This window comes from Rana temporaria, chromosome 9, assembly GCF_905171775.1.
Source record: "Rana temporaria chromosome 9, aRanTem1.1, whole genome shotgun sequence".
Lineage (NCBI taxonomy): Eukaryota > Metazoa > Chordata > Amphibia > Anura > Ranidae > Rana > Rana temporaria.
Genome location: NC_053497.1, coordinates 115068869 through 115093342, shown reverse-complemented (window position 1 = coordinate 115093342; position 24474 = coordinate 115068869). Strand labels below are relative to the sequence as shown.

The 24474-nt window shown below is 41.9% G+C and overlaps 1 protein-coding gene across 13 annotated transcripts in view; it reads right to left on the bottom strand.

Moving 5' to 3' along the window:
* The window catches only part of EHMT1 (euchromatic histone lysine methyltransferase 1), a 146832-nt gene that overhangs the window by 57873 nt on the left and 64485 nt on the right, over positions 1-24474 (bottom strand). For all 13 annotated transcript variants that reach the window (XM_040324199.1, XM_040324200.1, XM_040324208.1 and 10 more), the window contains exons 4-9: positions 23139-23310; positions 21066-21202; positions 15656-15838; positions 9724-9807; positions 7854-7971; positions 2691-2789 (exon numbers count right to left, since the gene is read on the bottom strand). In XM_040324199.1, the coding sequence (XP_040180133.1) occupies positions 2691-2789; positions 7854-7971; positions 9724-9807; positions 15656-15838; positions 21066-21202; positions 23139-23310 (793 nt within the window). The remainder of the gene's footprint in view (positions 1-2690; positions 2790-7853; positions 7972-9723; positions 9808-15655; positions 15839-21065; positions 21203-23138; positions 23311-24474) is intronic.

Here is a 24474-nt window from a genome sequence, read left to right as displayed (position 1 = left end):
CGGAGTTCCACCCTAAAAACAAGCTTTTTATTAACAGCTTGCCTTTAATGTTAAAAAAAAAACTAGGAGACCAGTTGCTGGATTTTTCGGAGAGGAATGTTGTTCCATTTTTGCCTGATATAGGATTCTAATTGCTCAACAGTCCTGGGTCGTCTTTGTTGTATTTTATGTTGTAAGATTTGCCAAATATTTTCAGTTGGTTGAAGGTCTGGACTGCAGGCAGGCCAATTAAGCACAAAGTCATGATGTTGTCATAAATGCGGTTTAGCATTGTGTTGCTAAAATATTCAAGTCCTTCTCTAAAAAACAGGATGTCTGGATGGCAGCATATGCTGCTCTAAAAACTGGAAATATATCTTTCAGCATTGATGGTGCCTTTCCAGATATGCAAATTCAGGTGCATGCTTTTGAACTGAGCGCTATTAAGCCAAAAGGTCCCTCTCCTCTTTAGGACGGGAGGACACAGCACCCATAGTTTTCAAAAAGAATCTCAAGTTTTAATTCTATTGACCACAGAACAGTTTTCCACCAGACCATTTTAAATGAGCTTTGGCATAGGGAAGATGGCAACGTTTTGGGATTATGTCCAAATAAGAGTTTTACTTTGCACTTCTGGATGGCATGGCGAACTGTATTCACAGACAGTGATTTTTGGGAACCCATTTAGTGATGTGCATCACAGAATCATGCTTGTTTTTCATGCACTGCTGTCTGAGAGCCCAAAGATCACGGGAATCCAATATTGGTTTCGGCCTTGCCCCTTGCACACACATTTATTTTGCCATTATGTACTTTAGATGATATAGTCTTTGCAATTTTACATCAAGGAATATTATTCTGAAATAGTTTGACATTTGACACAGCTTTTCACAGATAGGTGAACCTTTGCTCATCTTTACTTTTGAGAAACTCAGACTCCAATATGCTCTTTTTATACCCAGTCATGTTACTTTAGAAGATTTTTAAACCACCACATTCTATTTTTATGTAGATTTTATACAGAGTGTCAACTTTTTTAAAATTGGAGTTGTACAACTATTACATAATTCTATGGTAATAAAAGATTTTTATTTATTTTTTAAATATGAAGCAAGCAAACATACACACACACATATATATATATATATATATATATATATATATATATATATATATATATATATATATATATATATTAAAAAAAACACTATTCTTAGATAGGATCTCCCAAAATTATTGTTCCCCTGCACTGCAATTCACTTGCTCTACCAGATGTCTGAGGTCCAATTACAGGGCTGCTTTTGCATGCGATATTTAACATCCCATGCTCATTTCTCATGTGTTCTGCAGTTCTAGTTTGTTTCTGGTTTACACATGCAAATACCAAGAATAAAACGCTTCTTATTACGTTGGGACTGATCACATGGTTATGCTAAAGACAGAACATCTTAGTACAAATTTACAAAGAATTTTAACAGGTATACTGCAATGTCATTACATACCCCTATGCCCACACATATCAACAGTACAGAAGCAGGTTATGATCTGCAATAAAGTTTCCTATACCCAATGGATATAAAGTAGCTGACCTAGAGAGGATTGATTTTTGTTCTCTTAACAATTTCAGGTTGATTTAGTCAATTCTAGGTAGACATAACTGTCTTTGCAACACTTAAAGGGGTTGTAATCCCTCATGTTTTTTCACTTTAATGCATCCTATGCGTTAAGGTGAAAAAAACACCTGGAAGTCCCAGCCCCCCTGTTTTACTTACCCCGAGCCCCGAATTTCCCTCGGCGGAGAATGCGCTGTCCCTCTCTCCACGGGGTCCCGGCTCGTGATTGGATAGATTGATATTGATAGCAGCGCAACCATTGGCTCCTGCTGCTGTCAATCAAATCCAATGATGCTGGCGCGAGTCATACATTCGGCAGCTATGGACGCTAAATAAATGACTCAGGAGCACGCCCGCAAGGCAACCCCCCATGGGAGAGCGCTTCTTCTAGGGGGTTATCTGATGCTGGGAGGAGCAGCGAGAGCAACCGAGGGACCCCAGAAGTCGAGGATCAGGGGCCACTCTTTGCAAAACGAACTGCACAGTGGAGGCAAGTATGACATTTTTTTTTTTTTAAATAATCAAAGCTTTACAATCACTTTAAAGTGTTAGTAAACCCAGGACCCTGCATTCACTATATCTGGTCTCCCACAGTACACAAAACATGGAAATGCAATTATTTTAGTAAATATAAACTGCTGAATACCTTTTCTCATAAGCAGTTACAGCAATACTGTCACTTCTATCAGTGTCCAGCCGAGCACTGGTTAAAGCTTGTAGGAGGAGTTTTGACTTTACTATGAGACTGCAAGACCCCTGACTCTGTCTGGACAGTTCTGATTAGCCCTGTGCTGATCACATGCATCTTCACAAGTTAAAAAAAACCTCTCTAGCAATACACACCAAATTCAGCATGTGCAGCCTGACTCCATAAACTCTGTGCTATCATTAAACTATTAGGGGACAGTGGAAGGAGGGGAGAATCAGAGAAGACAGGATCAAACAGCCTTTTTCCACAATGTGGAGGATTAACCCCTTAGGTTCCAGTTTGAGTATAACAAGCATGTTTTACTGCATGTATAGACGGATTTTACTGTTGTGGGTTTAGCAACACTTAGAGAAAAAGGAAAAAGCTTTAAGACCCGGTTATTTCCTCACCTTTTTGAGGTGATAAGATTTCTTTTACTCGTAGGTCCAGAGAATCCAATGACACCTCTGTATATTCAGCGCTGGTCTCTTGACCCTCGTTATCACCCACTATATGGCAGAAAAATTAGAGTCAGTAAAGTACAGTTAAACACATATACTGTAATGGGGCTTATTAGATTTAGGACAAATTCCTAGCAGCCTATTGTCACCAAAACGTCATTAATTGCAGAGAGGACAGAGACACAATGTCTACAATGAACACTGTCTTACTGCACAAGTCTATTCTACAGTACCGTACCAGGTAGTGGACTGTCATATCACATAATAAAACTAAAAAAATCAACGTATCATAAATATAATGAATAAATAAAACCAAAATAAAAACCTCACTGATATAGAATGGCTTCCTGTAAGTGAGAGTTGCACTGTTCAGAAGATGCCATGTAAATATGACCTGTCACTTCACCTTGAATAATATAATTTAAAGATGAATTCCAAGTGTTGAGGTTTTATACATAGCTACATTGGTCTACATTGGATGCCCCTGGAAATCCCTGAATTGGATACCTCTACTTCAGTGATCTTCATTTCACCGGGGTTCTGAGTGACTAGCCTGCTGCATTCTAAACTCAGGTCATCAGGATCTTGGCACTGGTGCCATTGAGGTAATGATTTGCATTTTCCAAATGAATGCAAAGTGCTTTCCAATTGGATGTGGTGGAGAGTGTGACATCATTGCCCCTTTAACCTTTTCCAATCAGTGAACGTGTTTCATTAATTCATTCAGAAAATGAAACACATTCTCTGAATGGTGCCCTTCTGTGTTCAGAATATTGCAGGGGGATGCTCATCACAGGACCTGGAAGCAAGTAGAAATCACTGGAGTAGTGGTGTCTAAGTCAGTGATTTGCAGTTTCCAGAGGCATTGGCCAGATATGGTGTAATACATTGACAGTCTCTCTACCTGGGCAGCCACCATAATTGGAGTGAATCTTTAGTAATTGACAGTCACAGTGTTCAGGAAAGCATGTTGTTGGGTGTGTGTGTGTGTGCGCGCGTGTGCAGACTTTTAGCAGCGTTTAGTGGCAGGGGCTTTAAGAGGAAGAAACAAACCCAATGCCATTGGCCAGAGTAAATGATTATTCTGTCCGATAAAATTAACATCCAAGTGCTGGATGGCTGTAAACATGCCTTAACGCATTTCACATTTTTACAAACGTCGGGTGTTTTTTCCGGCCAAAACGCTGTTGCCAGGGAGAAAGGCTTTTAGGAGAGTATGAGGCCTTAAGGTACAGGCTTTTGATAAAGTATGGTGGTGCAATGAAAAATCCAGCTATCAAAACAATATATTTTGCGAACAATCTGTGAGCAAAAAAAAAAAACAGAATTGTTATTTTTTTAAAAAGATGTGTAAAACATAAACAGCAGGTATACAAGGTTACCGTTATCAAGGTAAAGAAGGAGTCATCCCGACAATCAGGACGTGTCAGTACATTGCCCAATAACCAGAAGGAACTCATAGTTATCAATCACCATCCCGAAGGGAAATTAAGAGCAAGGTCGTCTCCTAGGGACAAGGTCATGTACAATCCACCCATGGCTGCCACATTTTTTCATATTTCTGGGGAAGTTTTTATTAAAATACGTCAATTTGTACATTGGTAGAACTCTGTTGACAATCGATTCCCAGTAGGATAGCATAAGCGGGGAGGGGGATGCCCACTTAGAGTATTTCCTTTTTTGCATAATGTAGTAAATAGGAAATCAACTGCTTGGTATATCTAGGTCTTTGATCATCATAATGGATACCCAGCAGTGCTAATTCAGGTTTACAAGGGAGAGACAGCTGTGGACAGGAGTTGATGGGATCAAGAACCGCCGTACAAAACTGTGCTACCTGTGGGCATGTCCAAAACATATGATAGTAAGTACCCTCATTTGTATGACATCTAGTAAAGTCAGAGGAACACTGCAGATAGATTCTGTGCAATCTCTGTGGCGTGAAGTACACTCTATGGAGAAATTTAGTTTGAATTAATTTGTCTTTAGAGGCCATCATCAGCCTGGAGCTATCCTCAAAGCAGTCTTCCCATATTTACTATTGAATGCAGGAAATATGTGCCGCTGTTCCCAAAGCCTATCTTAAGTGACTGCACACTGAGAAGAGCCAGATAGAGTGTGGATAAGGGCTTAATCAAAGACTCCTGCGCCAAAAGCTCCTCTATACGGTCAGCCCCCAGTGTAGGGCGGTTCGGAAATTGGGAACGTATAACATGTTGCAGTTGGAGGTAACGCAAGTACATCCAGCGAGGAAATCCAAAATTATCTGATAAAGTACCAACGGACAAAAACGTTCCTCAGTCTCTGAACACCAAATCTAGCCCAGACCTGTGGGTCAGGAAGCATCAGGATGTGTGGAAAGGAGGGATTACCCCACAGAAGTTGATAAGGAGACCAGTGATCAGGCTTGGTAAACCGAGCCCTGGCAACTATCCACACCCTCAATGTCACGCTAGTAGGAAGTGGAAGGAATGGGTAGGCCTTTGACTCTTTGTATATCAGATTACCTAATTCTTTAAGTGATCCCAGTAAGGCCACCTCCAGGCAGACCGCTGCATTTGTTCTAGAACTCACAAACCACCAGCGGACTGAAACGAGTACAGCTTCTCTCCAGGAACCATCAGTTTTTCAAATTGAGCAGACCCAAAAATCATTACTTAGTACAGCCCAGCGGGTATTTGAATATAGTGACAAAAACAGAAGGTTGCTGGCGTGGTTAGCAAGGGGGCAGTTTGCAGCTACTCGTATAGGAATGATTAGGAATGCTGAGGGAGAGTTGCTAATGACACGGACTCTTATTAATCTTAGGTTTTCACCAATTTTTATAAGACCCTTTATTCCTCTAAAGTAATCAACGAGATCACTGACCGGGATGAATTTTTAGACCGTATTCAATCAAATGTTCTGGGAGGATAAAGATGGGACTAAGTTAAAGATCTCACGCTGGAGAAAGTTCAGACTGCTCTTGGACACATGCAATCAGATAAGGCCCCCGGGCTGGATGGTATCCCTATCAAATTTTACTCCGGTTACCAAGAACTCTTAGCGCCTAGACTAACGTCTCTACTTGATAAATTCACCACTTTAGACACCCTACCGGAATCCATGTGTCCAAAATATGTTGTCCAAATGCAATGGCAGGCCTTGCAAAAGGTGGATTTTATAACATTTAAAGCATATGGATAACAGAATTGGATGGGCTCCTATCTCTTAGGACCTTGCGCTTTATACACATGCAGTTAATGCCAGATACTGTGATGCAAGGTGGTAAACCGGTCCTTGTGACAAAGGATCTAGGTGATGTAGAAGAGCCAAGGGTAAGTATTGTCAGGAGTCTGAAGAAGTCAGAGTATTATATCTGCCTGTGCCAAATCGGTGCAATGAGAATCATAAGGACTCCCTCTATCTTGATTCGGCAGAGCAGACCAGTAAGGAGCTTCATAGGAGGAAAGGTGTAGATCAGGTTGCAATGATCCCATGAAGTCACCAGAGCATCTACTGATAAAGGCTAGAGGATCCCTCAAAGTGTTCGATTAATTTGGAGGCCAGGAGTCAACAATTTATGTTCTCCATTTACAAACAAAGACCTTTGGTACCTCACTGAATTAATGCCACTGGAGGTGCAATCAAAAGGATGAACAGTGAACTGAAATCGCCCGAGGCTCGAGGATGTTTATTGGGAGATGAGCTGACTCCAGTGACCGGGACTGCACTGAACGGGTGCCTAGGACTCCTCCAAAGGTTGTCAGAATAGGGTTTGTTGTGAAAACCCTCCAGACCAATGGAAGAAAGGATTTCCCCAAATGCATGGCTGGATTAGTGAGCCACCTGGCGTGAGACAACATGGTCAGGGTGTCCAGTGACTGGGCGAATCCAAGACTGTACTCTCTTGTTCCACAAAGTCAGTGTTGGGGTGCAACGGTTTGAAGTGGAATTGGGCATATAGGACTGCTTGATAGAAGGGCACCATCAAACCCAGAATGCAAAAGCAGCGAGTTGGAAGGCTCCTAGATTGTAGAATCCAAAAAATGGGAGCAGAGTCAATAGTTTACCCTGTGAATTAAAAATTCTAACCTTTACTGTATACCCTGCTTTTAAATGAGCTACTGCATATGATGGTGTAAATACAATAATAGTTATAATCATAATGAACTGTCATCAAACAATAGAAAAAAGTTAGGGACTGGATGATGTGTGTCCTGTTGTGTAAGATAACATGCATGCCACATATGCTAGCACTGCAATTCTGCCAGGCTCAGAACAGCTAGAACTACAGAAGGCTTCAGGGTGCGCACTCATTCATCACTCATCCTCTGAAGCCTCTATATGACACACTCCGCTGACATTGACACTTCTAAGGTCATCACCATTCTATCCCAGGGCACAATTTGGTTGAATGTTTTTCATTCCTCCTTCATTACATGAACACCACATATACACAGTTGTCATGAGTGAAGCATCAAATTTAAGGGGAACCGTCGCAACAGCCTGTCAGATTGCAGAGATTTGCCCACATTCTGACAACTGTTCAGCAACGATTCACCTTTGTTGATATAAAAGAGAAACAGTTGGGCTGGATTCCAACCTTACCAAGATAGTAATATCCAGGGTTCTCAGCCACAACAGTGAAAATGGGACGTATTTGATTACTGTATTTATTGGCGTATAACACTCACATTTTTACCCTGAAAATAGAGGGTAAACTGTGCCTGCGTGTTATACGCAGGGGGCTGTGGCAGTATTTTTTCCTGATACTGCCCTCTTAAAGTTAGGGTGCGTGTTATACACCGATAAATACGGTACTTAAACCTTTAATACTTTTTCCTCCTGCTTTGGTACCTCATCCTATTTGTTCATCCTATTTTCAGGGTCCTATTATCTCAGTAGTTTATAATGCCCACTTTGTTTAGATTTTGAAAGGAACAAGAAGGGTTGGGCCCCCCTGCCTTATCCTAACTGCGGAATGTAAACCTAGAAGGCATAAATCTTTAAAATTGCCAACCACCATGATGGTCAAGACCTTGCTGTCTGCAGAATTTTCCAATTGCCCTTTCAGAGACAAATATGTGTAAATTATGCTGACATTACACTCAATACCACAGACATCTTTACCTGATTTGGCCTTTGCTTTGATCCTCGGTCTCCTTGTCTTTTCAGCTTTCATCCATGGGGTCTCAGCACTCCCTTTGTGCTTTGCCTGGCTTTTCTTCCGAAGACTGGACTCTGAGCTCTGTAACAAAAGAGGAAGGATCAGCCTTCAGGGCCATCCTAAAGAAAACCTGTGCAAAGAGAAATTTGGAGGCTGACCTCTCCATCACATTCATGGTAATCCAGATGTTTTATTACTTTATGAACAAGTACACAGATCAGAAAATTTGACGTGAACTAGCTTCCATAGTTACTCCAGGATAGACACTCCAAAAATATTTAAAGAAGTACAGCCAAAGCTTGTTTGGCTGTGCTTCTCCTATGGATCACAGTAGTGCAGTTTTGTTCTGCACTCCTGTGACCCATTTTCAGCAGACATGTCTGCTGACATTACAGAGCTGGTCCAGGCCCAGGCAAGATCGTTACAATGGCGTTGGGATCGGCCCACAAGCCCCTGTCTCAGCCTCTTGGTGAGCTGCACCCTACCACCCAGCATCCTTTAAATCAGAAAAAAACACCTGGAGCAGGGCAGAAAATTCTCTGCCAAATAGTGTCTTCTGCAGCCAATCAGTTGCAGTCTCCGCCCACTGCATTTTGGCAGCCAGAATGTATTAGCCTTGGTAGGAGATTTGTTCATTCACACTGTTTAGTGTGGATTGGGAATGTATGTTTTTTTTTTATTCAGCCCACAGGCTATTAGCGTATGGTAAGCTTTGGTTTTAAAGCTCCCATTGTTTTCAGTAAGGTCAGATCTAACTACTATGAGAGGAGGCCAATGAGGCAAAATCAATGTGCAGAACTACTAAAGAAGAAACAGAACACCTTTGAATGAGCAAATAGGTCTTCCTCTTTATACAAATACTTTTACATTTTATGATTAGAAATAAGGGATTTTAATTATTAACACCCACTGATAAAACAAAAAGATTATTTATATTAAAGCAAAACTAAAGTCTATGAATACTTGCTGCCCCTTGCTGTCGCTGACATTTTCTCCCCAGCTTTTCCTAGCTGTCAGGTCTTTGGACCTGCTCATTGGCTGGTTGAAATTATTCAACTCCCATGCGTGTCCACGGAAGTTAATTTATTCTGCCACCAAGGTGTGACAGCTCTCAGTCCCCACTAACTGTTGGTATTCATGTGACCACTGTGATAAACAATCACAGTGGTCACATGATCTGCAACCCCCCCCCCCCCAAAAATAGGTGTACAGACCCTATTAAAGGCAAAAAATGATGCATGTGTTTAACTTCATAACCAAGAAATGACCATTACTATTAACGAATATAGCATTATCTACACTGCCATGTTTGTTTGATTTGAAAACACGGAGTAAGTTAGAATTAACCTTTAATGTGCTTCTATTATAACTGCAGGTTCTAAGGCTGCACAGTAAAAAGTGCAAAGAAAATCTCTTGATTTCCTTACATATATCAGTGTTGGCTTGTCCAATCATCAAGATTCATTATGAAAAACGAAACCCATTATATATAGTGTCCATATAATACAATTATTCCCAGCCTAATTCCTCTCGATATTAATGACCAACTGGGGCACAGAAAGCCCATTCCAGCACAAATGCACACTCAGATGATCGAATCTAAATAATGAACCACAATAAGAATATCATGCTTATTTTATTTGGAAACCGGGTAATTTCAGTATTCAATCAAAAGGAAACTACAAGAGCTCAAAGAGACAAACCAGAAACGGGGCAATATGATTACATTCCTGGGGAGGAGGTGGGCAACTTCCGTTTTTGGTGCAGGAATAACAAACTATTACATGCCATACCTGAAGTGACTCGAGCAAAAATTTCCTTTATAACACTTACTAAATCTGATTCATTCCCATCTTCCTCTTCTTGTGACTCCAAAGATTCTGCCTCTTCATCACCATCCGATTCCAAATCATCCACCTGCATCATACACAGTTTAAAAACAATTATTATATATACACATACACACCTTCACACACAGAGGCGAGAAAAAGTATGTGAACAACCTTGCAATTGACAGTTTTTCTGCTCTAATTTGCCATAAAATGTGATCTGATCCTCACCTAAAGCTGGCCATAGACTGTTCGAATCTCGGCAGGTCCAGCAGAAATCGGCTGAGATTCAAACCGTGTGTTGGCAGGCTACTAAGTCGATTGATCAACATGGGTACAACCACCGTTCCAGATTCACTCAGGATGATCGATAGCGGCTGCTAAATCCGCTAGCAATAACTGTCTCCTCCCAGTGGTGATGGCTTCCCCCGACCACCCTAGCTGGGAGCAGACAATTGCCCAGCAGGAGGGATACCCTGGTCAGGACTGTCTGTGTTAATTATGGAATTGTGCAAATTAGAAATTTGCATCGTCTATGGCCTGCCTAAGGCTGGCCATAAACAACAATTAGGGATAACACTAATCTAGGTGACGGTAATACCTTCCTTAATAATCAGCTGCATGTCCAGTCCGTGATCTGGGTAACTGATGCAGGAGACAAAATGACTGACCGCACTCCAAATATAAGGAAAATTGCTTTATTGGTATAAAAACAACCAACATGAAAAACCCTCGAGGTTACAGCATCATGACAGCACAGACGGGAGCATGGTTGACACGCTTCACTAATTTCTTTGCCAAGTCTTACCCCATACAAAATAAAATTTTCCTTGATTTACCAAGACCATATTAATATGGAGGTCAAATTTAAATACTTTCAGTTGTATGCAATCAGGCAGGTCCTTGCACTACAAAGTTAAAGATAAATGTAAAGGAAATTGAATGAGAAAATTGTATAATGTATGGCCAGCTTAAGTCACAATAGACAAACACAGTGTGCTTCAGCTGATAACACAAACAATTCTAATAAGTAACCCCATAGACGAATCACTTTAACAAATGCTAACTGGGGTCAGCAGATTGCACGCCTGGAGTCCAATTAATGAAATGGGGTTGGTTTTGAGCTACTTTGGTAAAAGAAATGCAAACATTTTAAGATTGCGGTTCATAAGAAATATCAGCTGATATGAACCATGTTTTGCAAAAAGGAGCTCTCTGAAGACACACAAATCAAAAGTAGTTGATTTTCATAAGGCTGAAAAGGAATACAAAGCAATTTCAAAGTATTTAGGCATCTAGTCGACAGACAACTAGTCTATAGATGGAGACAGTTTAGTACTGTGACTACTGTCCCTAGATGTGGGCAATGATCAAAGAAAAACACATGAGCAAGTTAAAGGCTTGAAGACATCATTGGAACTGGCAAACATCCCTATTCATGAGTCTACCATAGCAGGGTGCAGTGTTGCCAACCGTCCGTATTTTTACGGACAGTTCGTAAAAACGGGCACTTTTTTCCCCTGTTCGTAAAATGTCCGTGATTGCGGGAATGTGCCAGTAAAAATAGCCGAGATCGGTTCGGTTTGGAACTGTGATTGGAGGCAGGGGGGGGATGGTGGCTGCAGTGGCACCGCAGAGGGGGGTGGAGGCAGGGGGTGATGGTGGCACCGCAGAGGGTGGGCGATGGAGACAGGGGTTGTTGGTGGCACCGCAGAGGGGGGTGGAGGCAGGAGACGATGGAGGCAGGGGGTAATTGGAGGCAGGGGGCCTGAGGGAGATTGGAGGCAGGGGGAGATTGTGGCAACGCAGAGGGGGGTGAAGGCAGGGGGTGTTGGTGGCAGAGGGGGATGGAGGCAGGGGGTGATGTGACTAAATAATTTGCCCTTATTATATCGAAAATAACCGAAATATGTTTTTTAACCTTAATATCTACCTTAAATCACATTGCTATTTGCCTAGTGTACTTGTTTGTAGCCTAAATACTGAAATTTGCACCTAAAAATGTAATTTAGTAACTTTTGTGAAATGCCAGTAAAAACGTGGCTGCGCCAGTAAATTTCAATCTGGTAGGTTGGCAACACTGGCAGGGTGTCCATGGCAGAACACCACAGAGCCGCTGCTCTCCGAAAAAACACATTGCTGTATGCCCGAATTTTGCCAAAGAGCACCATGGCAAAGCAGAATGCTACTGGGAAAATGTTTTGTGGACTGATGAAACAAAAGTTAAATTGTCCGGGAAGAATACTCAGCACTATGTATGGCGCAAAAAGTGCACAGCATACCGACATCAAAACATCATTCCAATGGTGAGGTATGGTGGAGGGATCATCATGATTTGGGCATGCTTCCCTGCCCGGCCTGAACAGATATTGAGGGGAAAATGAATACTCAAGTTTATCAAAATATTCGACAGTAAAAGATATTGTCAGGGTGGTTGTCTGCCAGCTGACGCTTAATAGTAGTTGGGGGTGCAGCAGGACAATGACCCTGAGCATCAAAGAAAATCCCCCCCAGACTGGCTTCAGAAAAAGAAGTTCACAGTTCACACAAGACATCCTACAAATGTGTCTGAGCTAAAGCAGTTTTGTAAAGAGGAATATTCCATCTGAAAATCATGCATGTCTGATTCAGAGCTACCAAAAGTGCTTGCTTAAAGTCATTGCTACTAAAAGAGGTTTGAGCAGCTATTAACTCCAAGGGTTCACTTACCTTTTTCTTTCTGCACTGTGAATGTGTAATGAGTGTGTTCAATAAAGACACGAGAAATTAAAATTGGTTGTCATCGGCCTTAGCATTTTGCGTTTGTCTATTGCTGTGAGTGACTTAGATGAGGATCAGATCACATTTTATGACAAATTACTGCAGAGAACCGAACCAGTTAATTCCAGTGGGTTCACATACTTTTTCTTGTCACTATATATTTATAGACACACACACACACATATATCTATTAGATAGATAGATAGATAGATAGATAGATAGATAGATAGATAGATAGATAGATAGATAGAAATTACACACATGTGCATCATGATTTGTTTTTACATACGTTGATACGCATTAAAGAAAACAAGACGAAAAAGCTAAATAAGTCAAAAAGTCAGTTAATGGTGACCACACAGCCCATTTAAATAAAAAATAAAAAACAACCCAAAGAGAACAAACTGTTTTAAATAAAACCAGCAGGCTGACTGAAGGATAATTGGACAATAGAACAGTACTGGATACCTAAAACTATTATTATTTGATAGAACACTGTAGCTCTGGATATATAAAACAGTGGACATTGGGAATAACACTGTAGCGACGGATGGATATTGCACCTCTAAATTGTGCTCTAGGTATAACACTGAACAGGGGATCAGGCTGTATAAAGCCCCAGATGGCACACAGCATACAAGCCTTTTTTATGCCAGATGTAGCTATGGCTCCACCCCCACACAGGACACCAGCAAGCTCTGCACCTCTTGCCACCCTCACCAGTCGGGGTCTCAGATGAGTGGCGGGCATATCCCAACACAGCGGACTCCTCTACACTCATCCAACACCCTCGGCAGTCCCCTACATGCGTCAGGCTATGCCTGAGCAGAGTCTGCAGTACTCGACTCTAAATGTCTCAGCCACGACAGGTTTTCTTTTAGTAGTCACAACGACTGAGAATTGTCTAGCCCTGCCCTAATAAAGGCCCGAGGTACCTTGTAAGAGCTGTTCTCAGTTTAGCCATTCCCACATATTTACCACTTTCCTACCAACCCATTGTCAAATGACATCCACAGGAGGGATCTCCCATCCTGGGTGGGCATCATATGACTACCTGGGCTTCCACAATGTCCGCCGGGCACCTGCAATTACCGGTAAACACACAGATCCACGTCTTGTCAGGTGAGAAAAGACCGATGTGTGTTCCCAGTACAGAGGAACACCGATTGGTCTCCTCCCCTTGCAAGTCCCCTCCCCCTACAGTTAGAATCACTCCCTAGGAAACACAATTAACCCCTTGATCGCCCCCTAGTGTTAACCCCTTCTCTGCCAGTCACATTTATACAGTAGTCAGTGCATTTTCATAGCACTGATCGCTGTATAAATGTGAATGGTCCCAAAATAGTGTCTGATATGTCCACTGCAACATCACAGTCACGATAAAAAAAAAATAACTACGTTAGACTTACCGGTAACGGTATTTCTACGAACCTTCCAGGACGGCACATGAGAGATGAGGGCTCCTCTCCACAGGAAACACAATCACTTGACCTTTTTTATAAGATCCCACCCTTCCCCCTTGATCCTCAGTATGAATAAAAGTAATCCTGAACTGGTTCACAAGGGACATTGTTCTTTATAGGTACTTACCACCTAGCGTTTAGCTTATCTTTTTTTCCCTCCACATAGGGCGGGAAGTAGGCCTGCCGTCCTGGAAGGTTCGTAGAAATACCGTTACCGGTAAGTCTAACGTAGGTTTTCTCCTATCACCTTCCAGGAAGGCACATGAGAGGATAATCAAAGACCTACTCTGTGAAACAAAGACCTACTTTGATCAACCAAGAAAACATCTGGTTTTAAGCCACTAATCTGTACAGGAGAATGGTTTAGAAAGAAAAAAGGTCTCCTGACGGACAACCCTTGTGGGTCCCCTTTTTGTTTGCCATAGTCATGGTGAAACACAGAAATAAACCCACTCAAGGATACTAGATTAAGGGAAGTCCATTCCCTTGACTCAAATGACTGGACAGGTATGTGACCAAGCAAGGCGTTTGGTGTGCTCCTGCACTCCCTTCAGTCCACCTGTCCACCTCCATTCATTGGAATGCATGTGACTCTATAGCGAGGACACTTATTGGTCAGTGTCAGGACCACAGGATGCCCCGGTCTCTAGATTTTTAAACAAAACAAACGTGACGTTGTGTTCGGGAGAAACACAATCAATACTGAGGATCAAGGGGAAGGGTGGGGTCTTATAAAAAAAGGTCAAGTGATTGTGTTTCCTGTGGGGAGGAGCCATCATCTCTCATGTGCCGTCCTGGAAGGTGATAGGAGAAAATCACAGATTGCCGCCATTACTAGTAAAAAAATAAAAAAAAAGCCATAAATCTATCCCCTATTTTGTAGATGCTATAACTTTTGTGCAAACCAATCAATATACAGTTTTTGCATTTTTTTTTAACTAAAAATATGGAGAAGAATACATATCGGCCTAAACAGAGGGAAAAAACAAAACAAAAAAACAAATTGGGATATTTATAGCAAAAAGTCAAAAATATTGTGTTTTTTTCAAACTTATCACTCTTCTTTTGTTTATAGCACAAAAAATAAGAACCACAGAGGTGATCAAATACTACTAAAAAGAAGCTCCATTTGTGGGAAAAAAACAAATGATAAAAATTTCATTTGGGTACAGTGTTGCATGACCGCGCAATTGTCATTCAAAGTGCGACAGCGCCAAAAAAAACAAAAAATTGGCCTGGGCAGGAAGGGGGTGAAAATGCCCTGTATTGAAGTGGTTAAGATCCCTATATTTATATATTAGATTAAGAAAGATACTTCAGGAGAGACCCCGACAGAGATGTGTTCATATGAACACATCTGCTTTTTCCTAACTTTTAGGAGAAGTTTTAAATGGGGCCTCTTATGTTGCAGAACAAGGCATAGTGCATAGGTATTCTGGGCAATGGTTATAACATTAAATATGGCTTTTAAGTTGTTCTATTTGTAGTAAAAATAATGTGGTACACGGTTTTACCTGCAGATGTCACTATTACTACTATATTCTACAGAAATGATTTGTTTAAACAAAAAAAAAAAAAAAATAGCCCTGTCCAAGGTCTAATCCACAGTAGACCAGTGGCAGTGTCTTATTAAATGTAATGCATACAACCTAGAAAAGGTCTAGTAGCCTTTAAGTAATATAAAAGATCTACGGCCACTTAGAAGAGCTTTACCTTCTTTAGGGTGTCTGATTCTGGTGTGCCTTCAGATGGAGCTGGAAGATCATCCTGGTGCTCAGAGATGCTTGGCTCGCCACTGTGGTAATCCTCCTCTTCAGGGTCCTCAGAGTCCTCCTCATCAGAATCCATTTCCATGTTCTCACCATTTATATGTGGGGTTTCCGACTCCTTGTCACTCTATAAGAGGATATACAAATTGTATTGTGAACAAACGAGCATGCAGATAGGGCAGATGAACAAGAAAATCGCCTACTGGGAAGTCCTTAAAGCAGACCTCTGACTAAATGTGTAAGTTAGTCTCTGCCCCCTCCCTCCTAACTTGCTTACTTATTTAACTTTAGTTTTTAAACACCTGTTTTTTTAATGTTTACGATTTACCTTCCTAAAAGCTCACATATGTTCTACAATTACACAGTTGGTTAATTTGAATAAATACATCAGTCCATTCAGTTCACCCTGCGTGGGTGTGTAGATGCATTTCTCTCTCTAACACTTACCATATCCTTGTATATTAGTTACATTAAAATGCCTATCTAAAAAAAAAAAAATTAATTGTCGCCGCTGACATGGCCGATTGTGGAAGGAAGTTCTACATCCTTGCTGTTGCAACAGTAAAGAATCCCTTACACAGTTTAAATGGGAGCTCCACCCAAAAAGTTTCAATGAAAGAAAGAAAGTTACCGCTCCAGGTGGATTGTGTTAGGATGATCAGTAGTTTCAATATCCTGTTATGAAGTTATTGACCTGCTTTTCTTCAAATCATCAGCAAACACCAGGACTATTTATACCAACCTCTATATTGTTTATCAACAAGTTAAATAGAATTTGTCACACTCAACTCCAGACCATTCAGAAGATCGCCATTACCACCCTTTGTACTCGCTCCTATAACCAATATTCCATCCAGGTACATATATTATCAGTGATGCCAACAGACCTCAATTTGTAAATTAGGCATTTATGGGGTACCGTGTCAAATGCTTTGGTGATAACACTACATCCGCAGGCCTTCCTCTATCCAGATTACAGCTCACATCCTCAAAGAATGTTGGTCTGGTTACTACTAATGATACTAATTTCATCAGGAAAGTCTTGGATATGGTCCATTATCCCCTCCAATGGTTTACAAATATTGATGTACGGTAAGTCTGACTGGCCTGTAGTTACCAGGTATGCATCTAGGCCCTTTTTGAATACTGGAACCACATTAGGTCTCCCCCAGTCCGCTGGTAACATTCCAGTCAGTAATATGTCATTAAAGATTAGGAATAATGGTCTCGCAATGACCTGGCTTCTTTGAGGACTCTCGGGTGTAATCCATCTATCCCTGGTGATTTGTCCACATTAAAAGGGGTTGTAAACACTTGTGTGACTGACACTGACCGACCCCCTAGGCCCCCCCATTTTACTCACCCGAGCCAATTCGTTCACTCAGCGGAGACGTAATGTACCTCTCGGTGCTTGATTGGATAGATTGATAGTAGCGCAGTCATTGGCTTCCACTGCTGTCAATCAAATCCAATAATGTGGGTACCAGGGGGCGGGACCGAGTCTGGCATTCAGTGTCTATGGATGCAAATGCAGGACTGGTGAGCGCGCCTGCAAGGTAACCCCCAGGGAGAGCGCTTCTCCCAGGGGGTTTACCGATGCGAGGAGCCGCGAGCGCCGCTGGGGAACCCCAGAAGACAAGGTTCAGGGCCACTCTGTGCAACTGTGCAAAAGGAACTGCACAGTGGAGGTAAGGATGATATGCTTGTCATTTAAAAAAAAAAAACCTTTAAGTTTTTATAGTCTTTTAAGACCACTAGCTTCCATTAGCCACTAGGGTACACTAATGCTATTGTCTTGGGTAGTGAATACTAAGGAAAATAGGATTACCTAATACGTTTGCCTTCTCCCTGTCACTTATAACCAACTCTCCTCTCCCTGACTATCCTTTATGGAATATGCTCCAACTTAGCTTTTTATATATATATATATAATATATATATATATATATATATATATATATATATATATATATATATATATATATATATATATATATATATATATATATATATATATATGATTGTGCTCTTACATTTATTATTACATTCGTTGTAATGCTGACTATGTCCACTCATGCTTACATTTCTTAAAGGCCACACAGGTTTAACCTTAGTTCTTTTATATTTATTGCCCATTGGAACACACAGACCATTGCAATTAAAACCACGCTAAAAGCAGAGCTTTAGCGCTAATGGCTGGGCACTGCCAGTGTGAAAGGGGTCTTACAGTCAAAGTAACTGCCCTGTGATCACCAAGTTATCCCTTGCTTCCACATCCGCTATTGCTCCAAGTTGTTAGTAATTAGTAGGTCGAGAAGAGCCTTGTTTCTAGTTGGGGCATCCACCAATTGACACATAAAAGTGTCCTTCAAGACATTTATGAAAACCTGAGCCTTAGCGGATGGAGCAGCTCTATCTGTCCAGTCAACATTTGGAGAATTAAAGTCCCCATTATGACAACATTGCCCTGCCTCAACACCAATTCTAACTGTGCAAGGATATCAGTCTCATCTTCATCCTTCAGGCTAGGGGGCATGTAGCAAATACCCACTATTATTTATTCTTTTCTCTCTTCCCCTTTAAGCTCACATCAATTCCAACCACTCCTTTGCCCCATTAGTAATGTCAATCCTTGTGTTCACCGGTAAATCACTCTTGACATAGATACCCCTCTCCCTGGACAGTCGCAAGCCAGTCATATGTACTGTCAAATAAGGTCTCTCTGTGACGCCCACAAAGTTGAAATCCTCCTCATGCAGCAGTAGGTCTAGTTCCTCCATTTTGATCACCAGGCTCCTAGAATTAGCGAACATGCCTTTTAGTTTTGTACAGCCGCATAATATTTTATCCCCGTTTGTTCTCAGGCTGTGGTTAGATTCCGCCAGCCCACACGTATTGATCTTAAGTACTCCTGTTAAACTGACCACATTTGCACTTTCTGCCCTTCGTTTACTAGCCTGAAAAGTTTCCTCCGATACCTCCCCCACTTCACCTAGTTTAAAAGTACCTCCAACATTTTGGCCATATGCGACGTAGCCCTTTTTCTACCCAAATCTACACATTATGCCTTCCAAAAGGCTGTAGGGCTGACAGTGCTAAAATCTTGCTAGATAATATGCGTGCACAATGGCACCCCAGCAACCAGTAAACAATATAACAGGCAGCTAGATCTTGTCCTGTGGATAAGCAAGATTTTAGCAGTGTGTCACCTAAGGGCTGGTTGTGAAAACCAGAAGTAGCAGACATTTCCCAAATGATAGATGGTGGCACAGAATCTAAAAACTGCTGGCAAACCTTGGGCAGCAAGGAACACACTGCTAACCTCCAAGGGCAATAAAGGGATCTTTGGTTTACCTGTAAAATCCCTTTCTTGGAGTAAATTAGGGGACACAAAAATCCCATTTACTTTATTGTACATCCCAGGAAACAGGGTATCTTCATCTCTATTACTATAAGGCTATCCCAAAGCACTCAATATGAGGGGAAGGCAACATAGCAACAAGCCCCAAACAACTAAATCAGAACAGGTTAGAAAAATTATAGAACGTTTCCTTTTAGATCATAAGCTTGAGAAATATACTGACAGATCCATCCGGAGATGTAGATTTAACAGCATGCATGGCCTGTCTTTGGGTTTTTAGGTAGCACAAAGAGGGAATTCTACTGACAATTGCAGCAGTCAACTTCAGGTAACAGTTGAAAGCATTAACCCAATTCCAAGGTGTGAAGAAAGTTGTCCCTGGCATCTGAAGCCTTAGGACAAAAGGCCAGCAACACAATGCCCCAATTGACATGGAATGAAGACACTGCCTAAGGTAAAAAGGTCAGCTGAGGCCATAAACCACCATGTCACAGTGAAGCAGCAGGAACAGTTCCTTATAGCAAAGAACAGCAAATTCTAAGACACTGTGAGCCAAAGTAATGGCAACCAGAAAAATAAAGAACTAAAGGAATATCCCAATGGGTGCAAACAGAGATTTGTACAATATAGAAAGTACCAAGCTGAGGTCCTACTGAGTCAAACAGGATCTTAACCAGTAGAATGCAGTATCCAGCACAAAGGCTCCCACAAAAGGATGCAAGGATGAAAATAAAATAAGACTTCCAAGTCCTGTTATAAATATTTCTGAAAGTTGCTTTCCTAGCTTTCAGAAGGATAGGAAAGACCGAATCAGAGAATCCTTTTCCTCAGGGCCTGGCTTCAAAAGCCATGCTGTTAAAGCCAGTGTAAAGAAGCATGGAAGATTGAACCTTGCATCAGTAGGTCGGTTTGATATATTGAATAGTTCACAATGTCGGAGTACCAAGTTCTCCTGGGCCAGACCAGGGCAATCAGAATCTTAAGAATTCCATCCACTCAAATCCTGGGAAGCATATAAGGTATTAGCTGCAATAATGGTAAGGCACAGATTTGGGGAAACTGGTTTCACGGTGTCACCAGAGAATCCATCACAAACGCTATCACTGGTCCTAGAGGCAATCCCTTCCAGCTTTGCATTAAACCTGGAAGCCAGAAGATCACCATCTGATGTTCCCAATATTGGCAGAGCTCTTTGAATGCCTCTGGCTCACGCTACGTCTGGTGCCTTCACCACTTTGTTATTGTCTGGCCAAACCCTCACAAGAAGGCTCCTCAGCTGCACTGACCAATGGTAGTAGGGTGAGACAAATTGTTCTCAATTCTAAGATGTAAATGGGTAACACCCTCTCTTGCGGTGACCAAGTGCCCTGAACAAAAATATAGTCCAGAACTCAACCCCAATGTATCAAGCTCATTAAGAACCTTTAAAATAAGAGGAAGAAACTATTTACCCATCTACAACATTTGTGTGGAGATCCACCAGTCAGGAGACATTCTGATGCCAGGGGAGCAACTGCATCAGGGAATCCAACGACTATGTCCTCATGTCCCATGCCACCAAGATATTCTGTTGGAGGTGCCTTGAATAAGGGTACTGCCTTGAAGGAGGCAACCATCTTTCCCAGAACACCCATGCAAAGGTGAATCAAGGGATTTGTCAGCATCTTAAGCAAGTTAAGTCCTTAAAGGGTCAGGCCCAGATATTCTAACCCCTAGGCTGGGATTAAGGCAGACTTCTGCCAATACAAAATCCATCCACATTTCTCCAGTCTCTCCAGAAGCAAAGCCGATTGGTTCCTCAGAAGTCATCCAGGTACTATAAAACAGGAATATCTCCCTGGAGACAGGACCTTGGTGAACACTCTTGGGAGCAGTAATTCTGCCACTTACTTGCCTACTTTACTAATAAAATTGATTGTGTTTAATGATTTCAGATAAAGTTTTAGAGAAGTGGGCATGTGGCTAGCATTAACAAGGGTAGAGAAGTCCTTACCTTGGGACTGGAGGAAGCATTGGTCATGCTCCTAAACATCTCCAGAACTGATCGTTGCTTCAGCACTTTGGCCTTTTTCTTGGGCACCAAGCTGTATGTTCCCATCCGTCGCTTCTTCTTTCGAGACACTGCAGCAGCTATAGAGCAAGAGAGACACATCAAGCTCAAATGTATGTTATTCAGTACTTTTAAAACTCTGTAAATTGATTCTGCAACAGACATTTGTCGATGCTTACTTCACCCATTAGCCATTTTTTTCCAAGTTCAGACCTGATCTATAACATGTGGAGAAAAGTGACCATGTACAGTAAAAGACATTAACCTATTGCAAACCTGGAAGACTGTTCGAGGTATCTAGAAAGCATGCCTGCTAAATCACCATACTCTGCTCAAGCGGGAAATGCAGGAAAATGCAAACCTGATATAAGAACTTAGTATCTTCCAAATCACAAGACTGGCTAAACAGAAAACTTTCCAGAGTCAAATAGTTGATGTGTACATAATGTTCTCTACTCAACTGCAAAACAAAGTTGCAAGAGCCAGAAGAAATGTTTAAATCTATGTTGTTTCACCTAAAAAAAAATAATAATAATTTGGTAGTGAAATCAAATTTTTAGGTGTTGTCAAATATACATAGCGGCCATGCACAGGTGCAGGGATACTCTTATATCTGATGCATGCCAGCATTCGTGATAGAATGTCATCTCTATGCAAAGTAGCACAATTCCATTGTGAAGCTGGAGCCTTGCTGGCCTGCTATGGAAATAATTCTGCTGTCAATTAGCATGATGTCACTGAAGGGGTTATACATAGACATGGTTTATGAAGGTGATGGGATACTGTGCTTATTAGCTTACCCTTTGCCTATCAGAAAGGAGACAAAGCATGTGTCTGGATTTAGGCCCAGTTCACACTAGAGCGTTGCTACTGCGTCATGTTTTTAGTGCTTATTTTGAAAGTTTTTGGAGCTATACTATTCATTTGAATGGGTCTCCCTTTGCTACAAAAACACGCTAAAGAAGCTCATGTACCAACTTTTAAACATGAGCCAAGCGTGCTTTGCATAACGTGGCACAACACGCGACTACGATCTGTGTTTGGGGTACCATTAAGAAATTCACATTTCTGCTATGACCAGGTGTGAACAGGGTCTATAGCGATTTCAACTCTACATTCCTAATTTGACCATAGTTGCAATTTAGGTTCTGTTTTAAAGAGAATGTTTAGTTTGTAATACATTTTTATTATTGCTACCAAAAGTGTCTCTGATACAGGCATGGGGGATGCCAAAATGGGTAGGTGGGGCAGGTGTTGAGGTAAGAGATCTGCAGGTGCGGTGGGTGTTAAGGTAAGGGGAAAGCAAGAGCAGTGGGAGATGTGAAAAAGAAAGAACAGGTGCTATGGCTGGTGATAGAAGGCAGTGCAGTAGGTGGTGTAAGAACAGGGCACAAGTGCAGCAGGTGGTGTGAATACAGAAGCACAGATGAGGCAGGTGATGTGAGGAGGGCTCAAGCGCAGAAAGTTGTGTCAGAAGCAGAGCGCCCCCATGTGGCAGGTGGTGTTAAGATGACAACAACATGGGGGTCAGACACACACACTGCACTGTCAATGGACCACCCAGCACTGCCCATCTCCTCCGTCTCTCCAGGTGTCACAATGGCAATATACAACTTTGCTGCTACCACATGCCCATTTGCCCCTTAGTAAAAGGGGGGTCTCCTTTCATTCATGCCTTCCACATGAGCTTGTACCACCATGCCAATAAGCAAAGCAGTAGATGGCATTGTCTACAGGTCAAAAGAGGAGCAGGGTAGGCTTTCTTTCCTTCGCACATGGAAAACTTAAGTAGGCGGCACAGCTCTGGAAATTTTGACCAGAAGTGGTCCCGTGTGAGAGGGGAGGGTGCAAAGCCTTGTGAGAGGCATGCATCCCCATTTGTTGGAGATCTGTGACCCCGTCCTCGAAGTGTCTGGTTTTCAAAAGTCAGTCAGTCAGTCAATGAGCTCAGGGACATGGAAGACCTCTCGGCTACCCTGCACAATTCGGAGGAGACATTACTTAACAAAATCTTACCAGACTGAGCTCTTGCCAGTGCCATGCTGCTCTGACCCTGAGGTATAAGCTCTTGTAGTGCATTTGATTGTGGCTGTGATGAAGGATTTTCAACCTCAAAACTATTTTTGGGTGTGCTTTCTTCCTTGGCTTCCTCTTGTTCTGTCAATTCCTGGGAGTCTTTATGTTGAGGCTTTAACATAAAACAAGGTGAAGATTATTCAAAAACAATAATAAAAAACAAAAGAAACCACAACATTATTTGCACCTATTCCTTTTTCTTGAGGCAGCATCACAACAAAAACAAATATTTAATTGGATATATTTTTTACTCACACAGTGATATTACACAGACAATGAGAGGGTACTAACCCAGTTTTATCAGAGCTACACACCAATGATTCTAGATTAAGGGTATAGTTAGGCAATATCTGGGCTATCAACCAGCAACTATAGACTTGTTTGTTATATGTAGTCATTATTTCTTGATGGGCAGTTAAATAAATGTCTATAATCAGGCTGTATTGGTGCAAAACAGAGGCTTTGGATGTATATAGTTAGACAAATGGTTCTGTATTTTGGCTGTATCTGTACTACAAAACAGCAGTTCTGGATAAACCATTGAACACAATCACTGTATATTAAACTATTAGCCCAAAAAGTACCGTTGGATAATGTGCTCTATATCGGGGTCCGCAAAGCCGTTGGCCACAGGCAGCAGACAGGTAGACCGTGAACATGTCCCTGCTTTGTTGATCCTTCCCCGCTGCCTCAATCAATCTTTCAAATTAACAAGCACGCGATTGGCTGTCAAGACATTGAGTGGTCCTAGCAACCAATCACTGTTTTATTAACATGAAAAGTTAATTCCGACAGCTCTCACTCTTCATCCAGTACTGTGCTGCCTCCTGCTCTCCACTCTGCTGTACTTCCACTGTAAGGTAAGAAAGAACCAAGTACACACCGCAGTGTGTTTGTCATATGGGCAAAGAACCGTGATAGGGAAGGGGGCAGAAGACACTACAATGGGGTGGGCTGAGGGGGAAAGTGTAATGTGAAGAGGGGCAAAGGTACAGGCACTGCTATGGGGGGCCGAGGACACTAGTGAAAGAAGATGCAGAGGAACTACTGTGGGGGGGAAGTGATGTGAGGGGGACAGAGGACTCTACTGTGGGGAGAGAGGGCAGAACATACTAATGTGGGGGGGGCTGTGATGGGAAAGGGGGGCAGAGGATAATACTGTGGGGGGTGATGTGAACATACTACTGTGGGGTGGAAGGGAACTACTGTAACAAGCTATGTATTCTTCATGGTGTCTTTTTATTGGGGGCTTGATAGGTTTTTGTGTTTAAAAGAA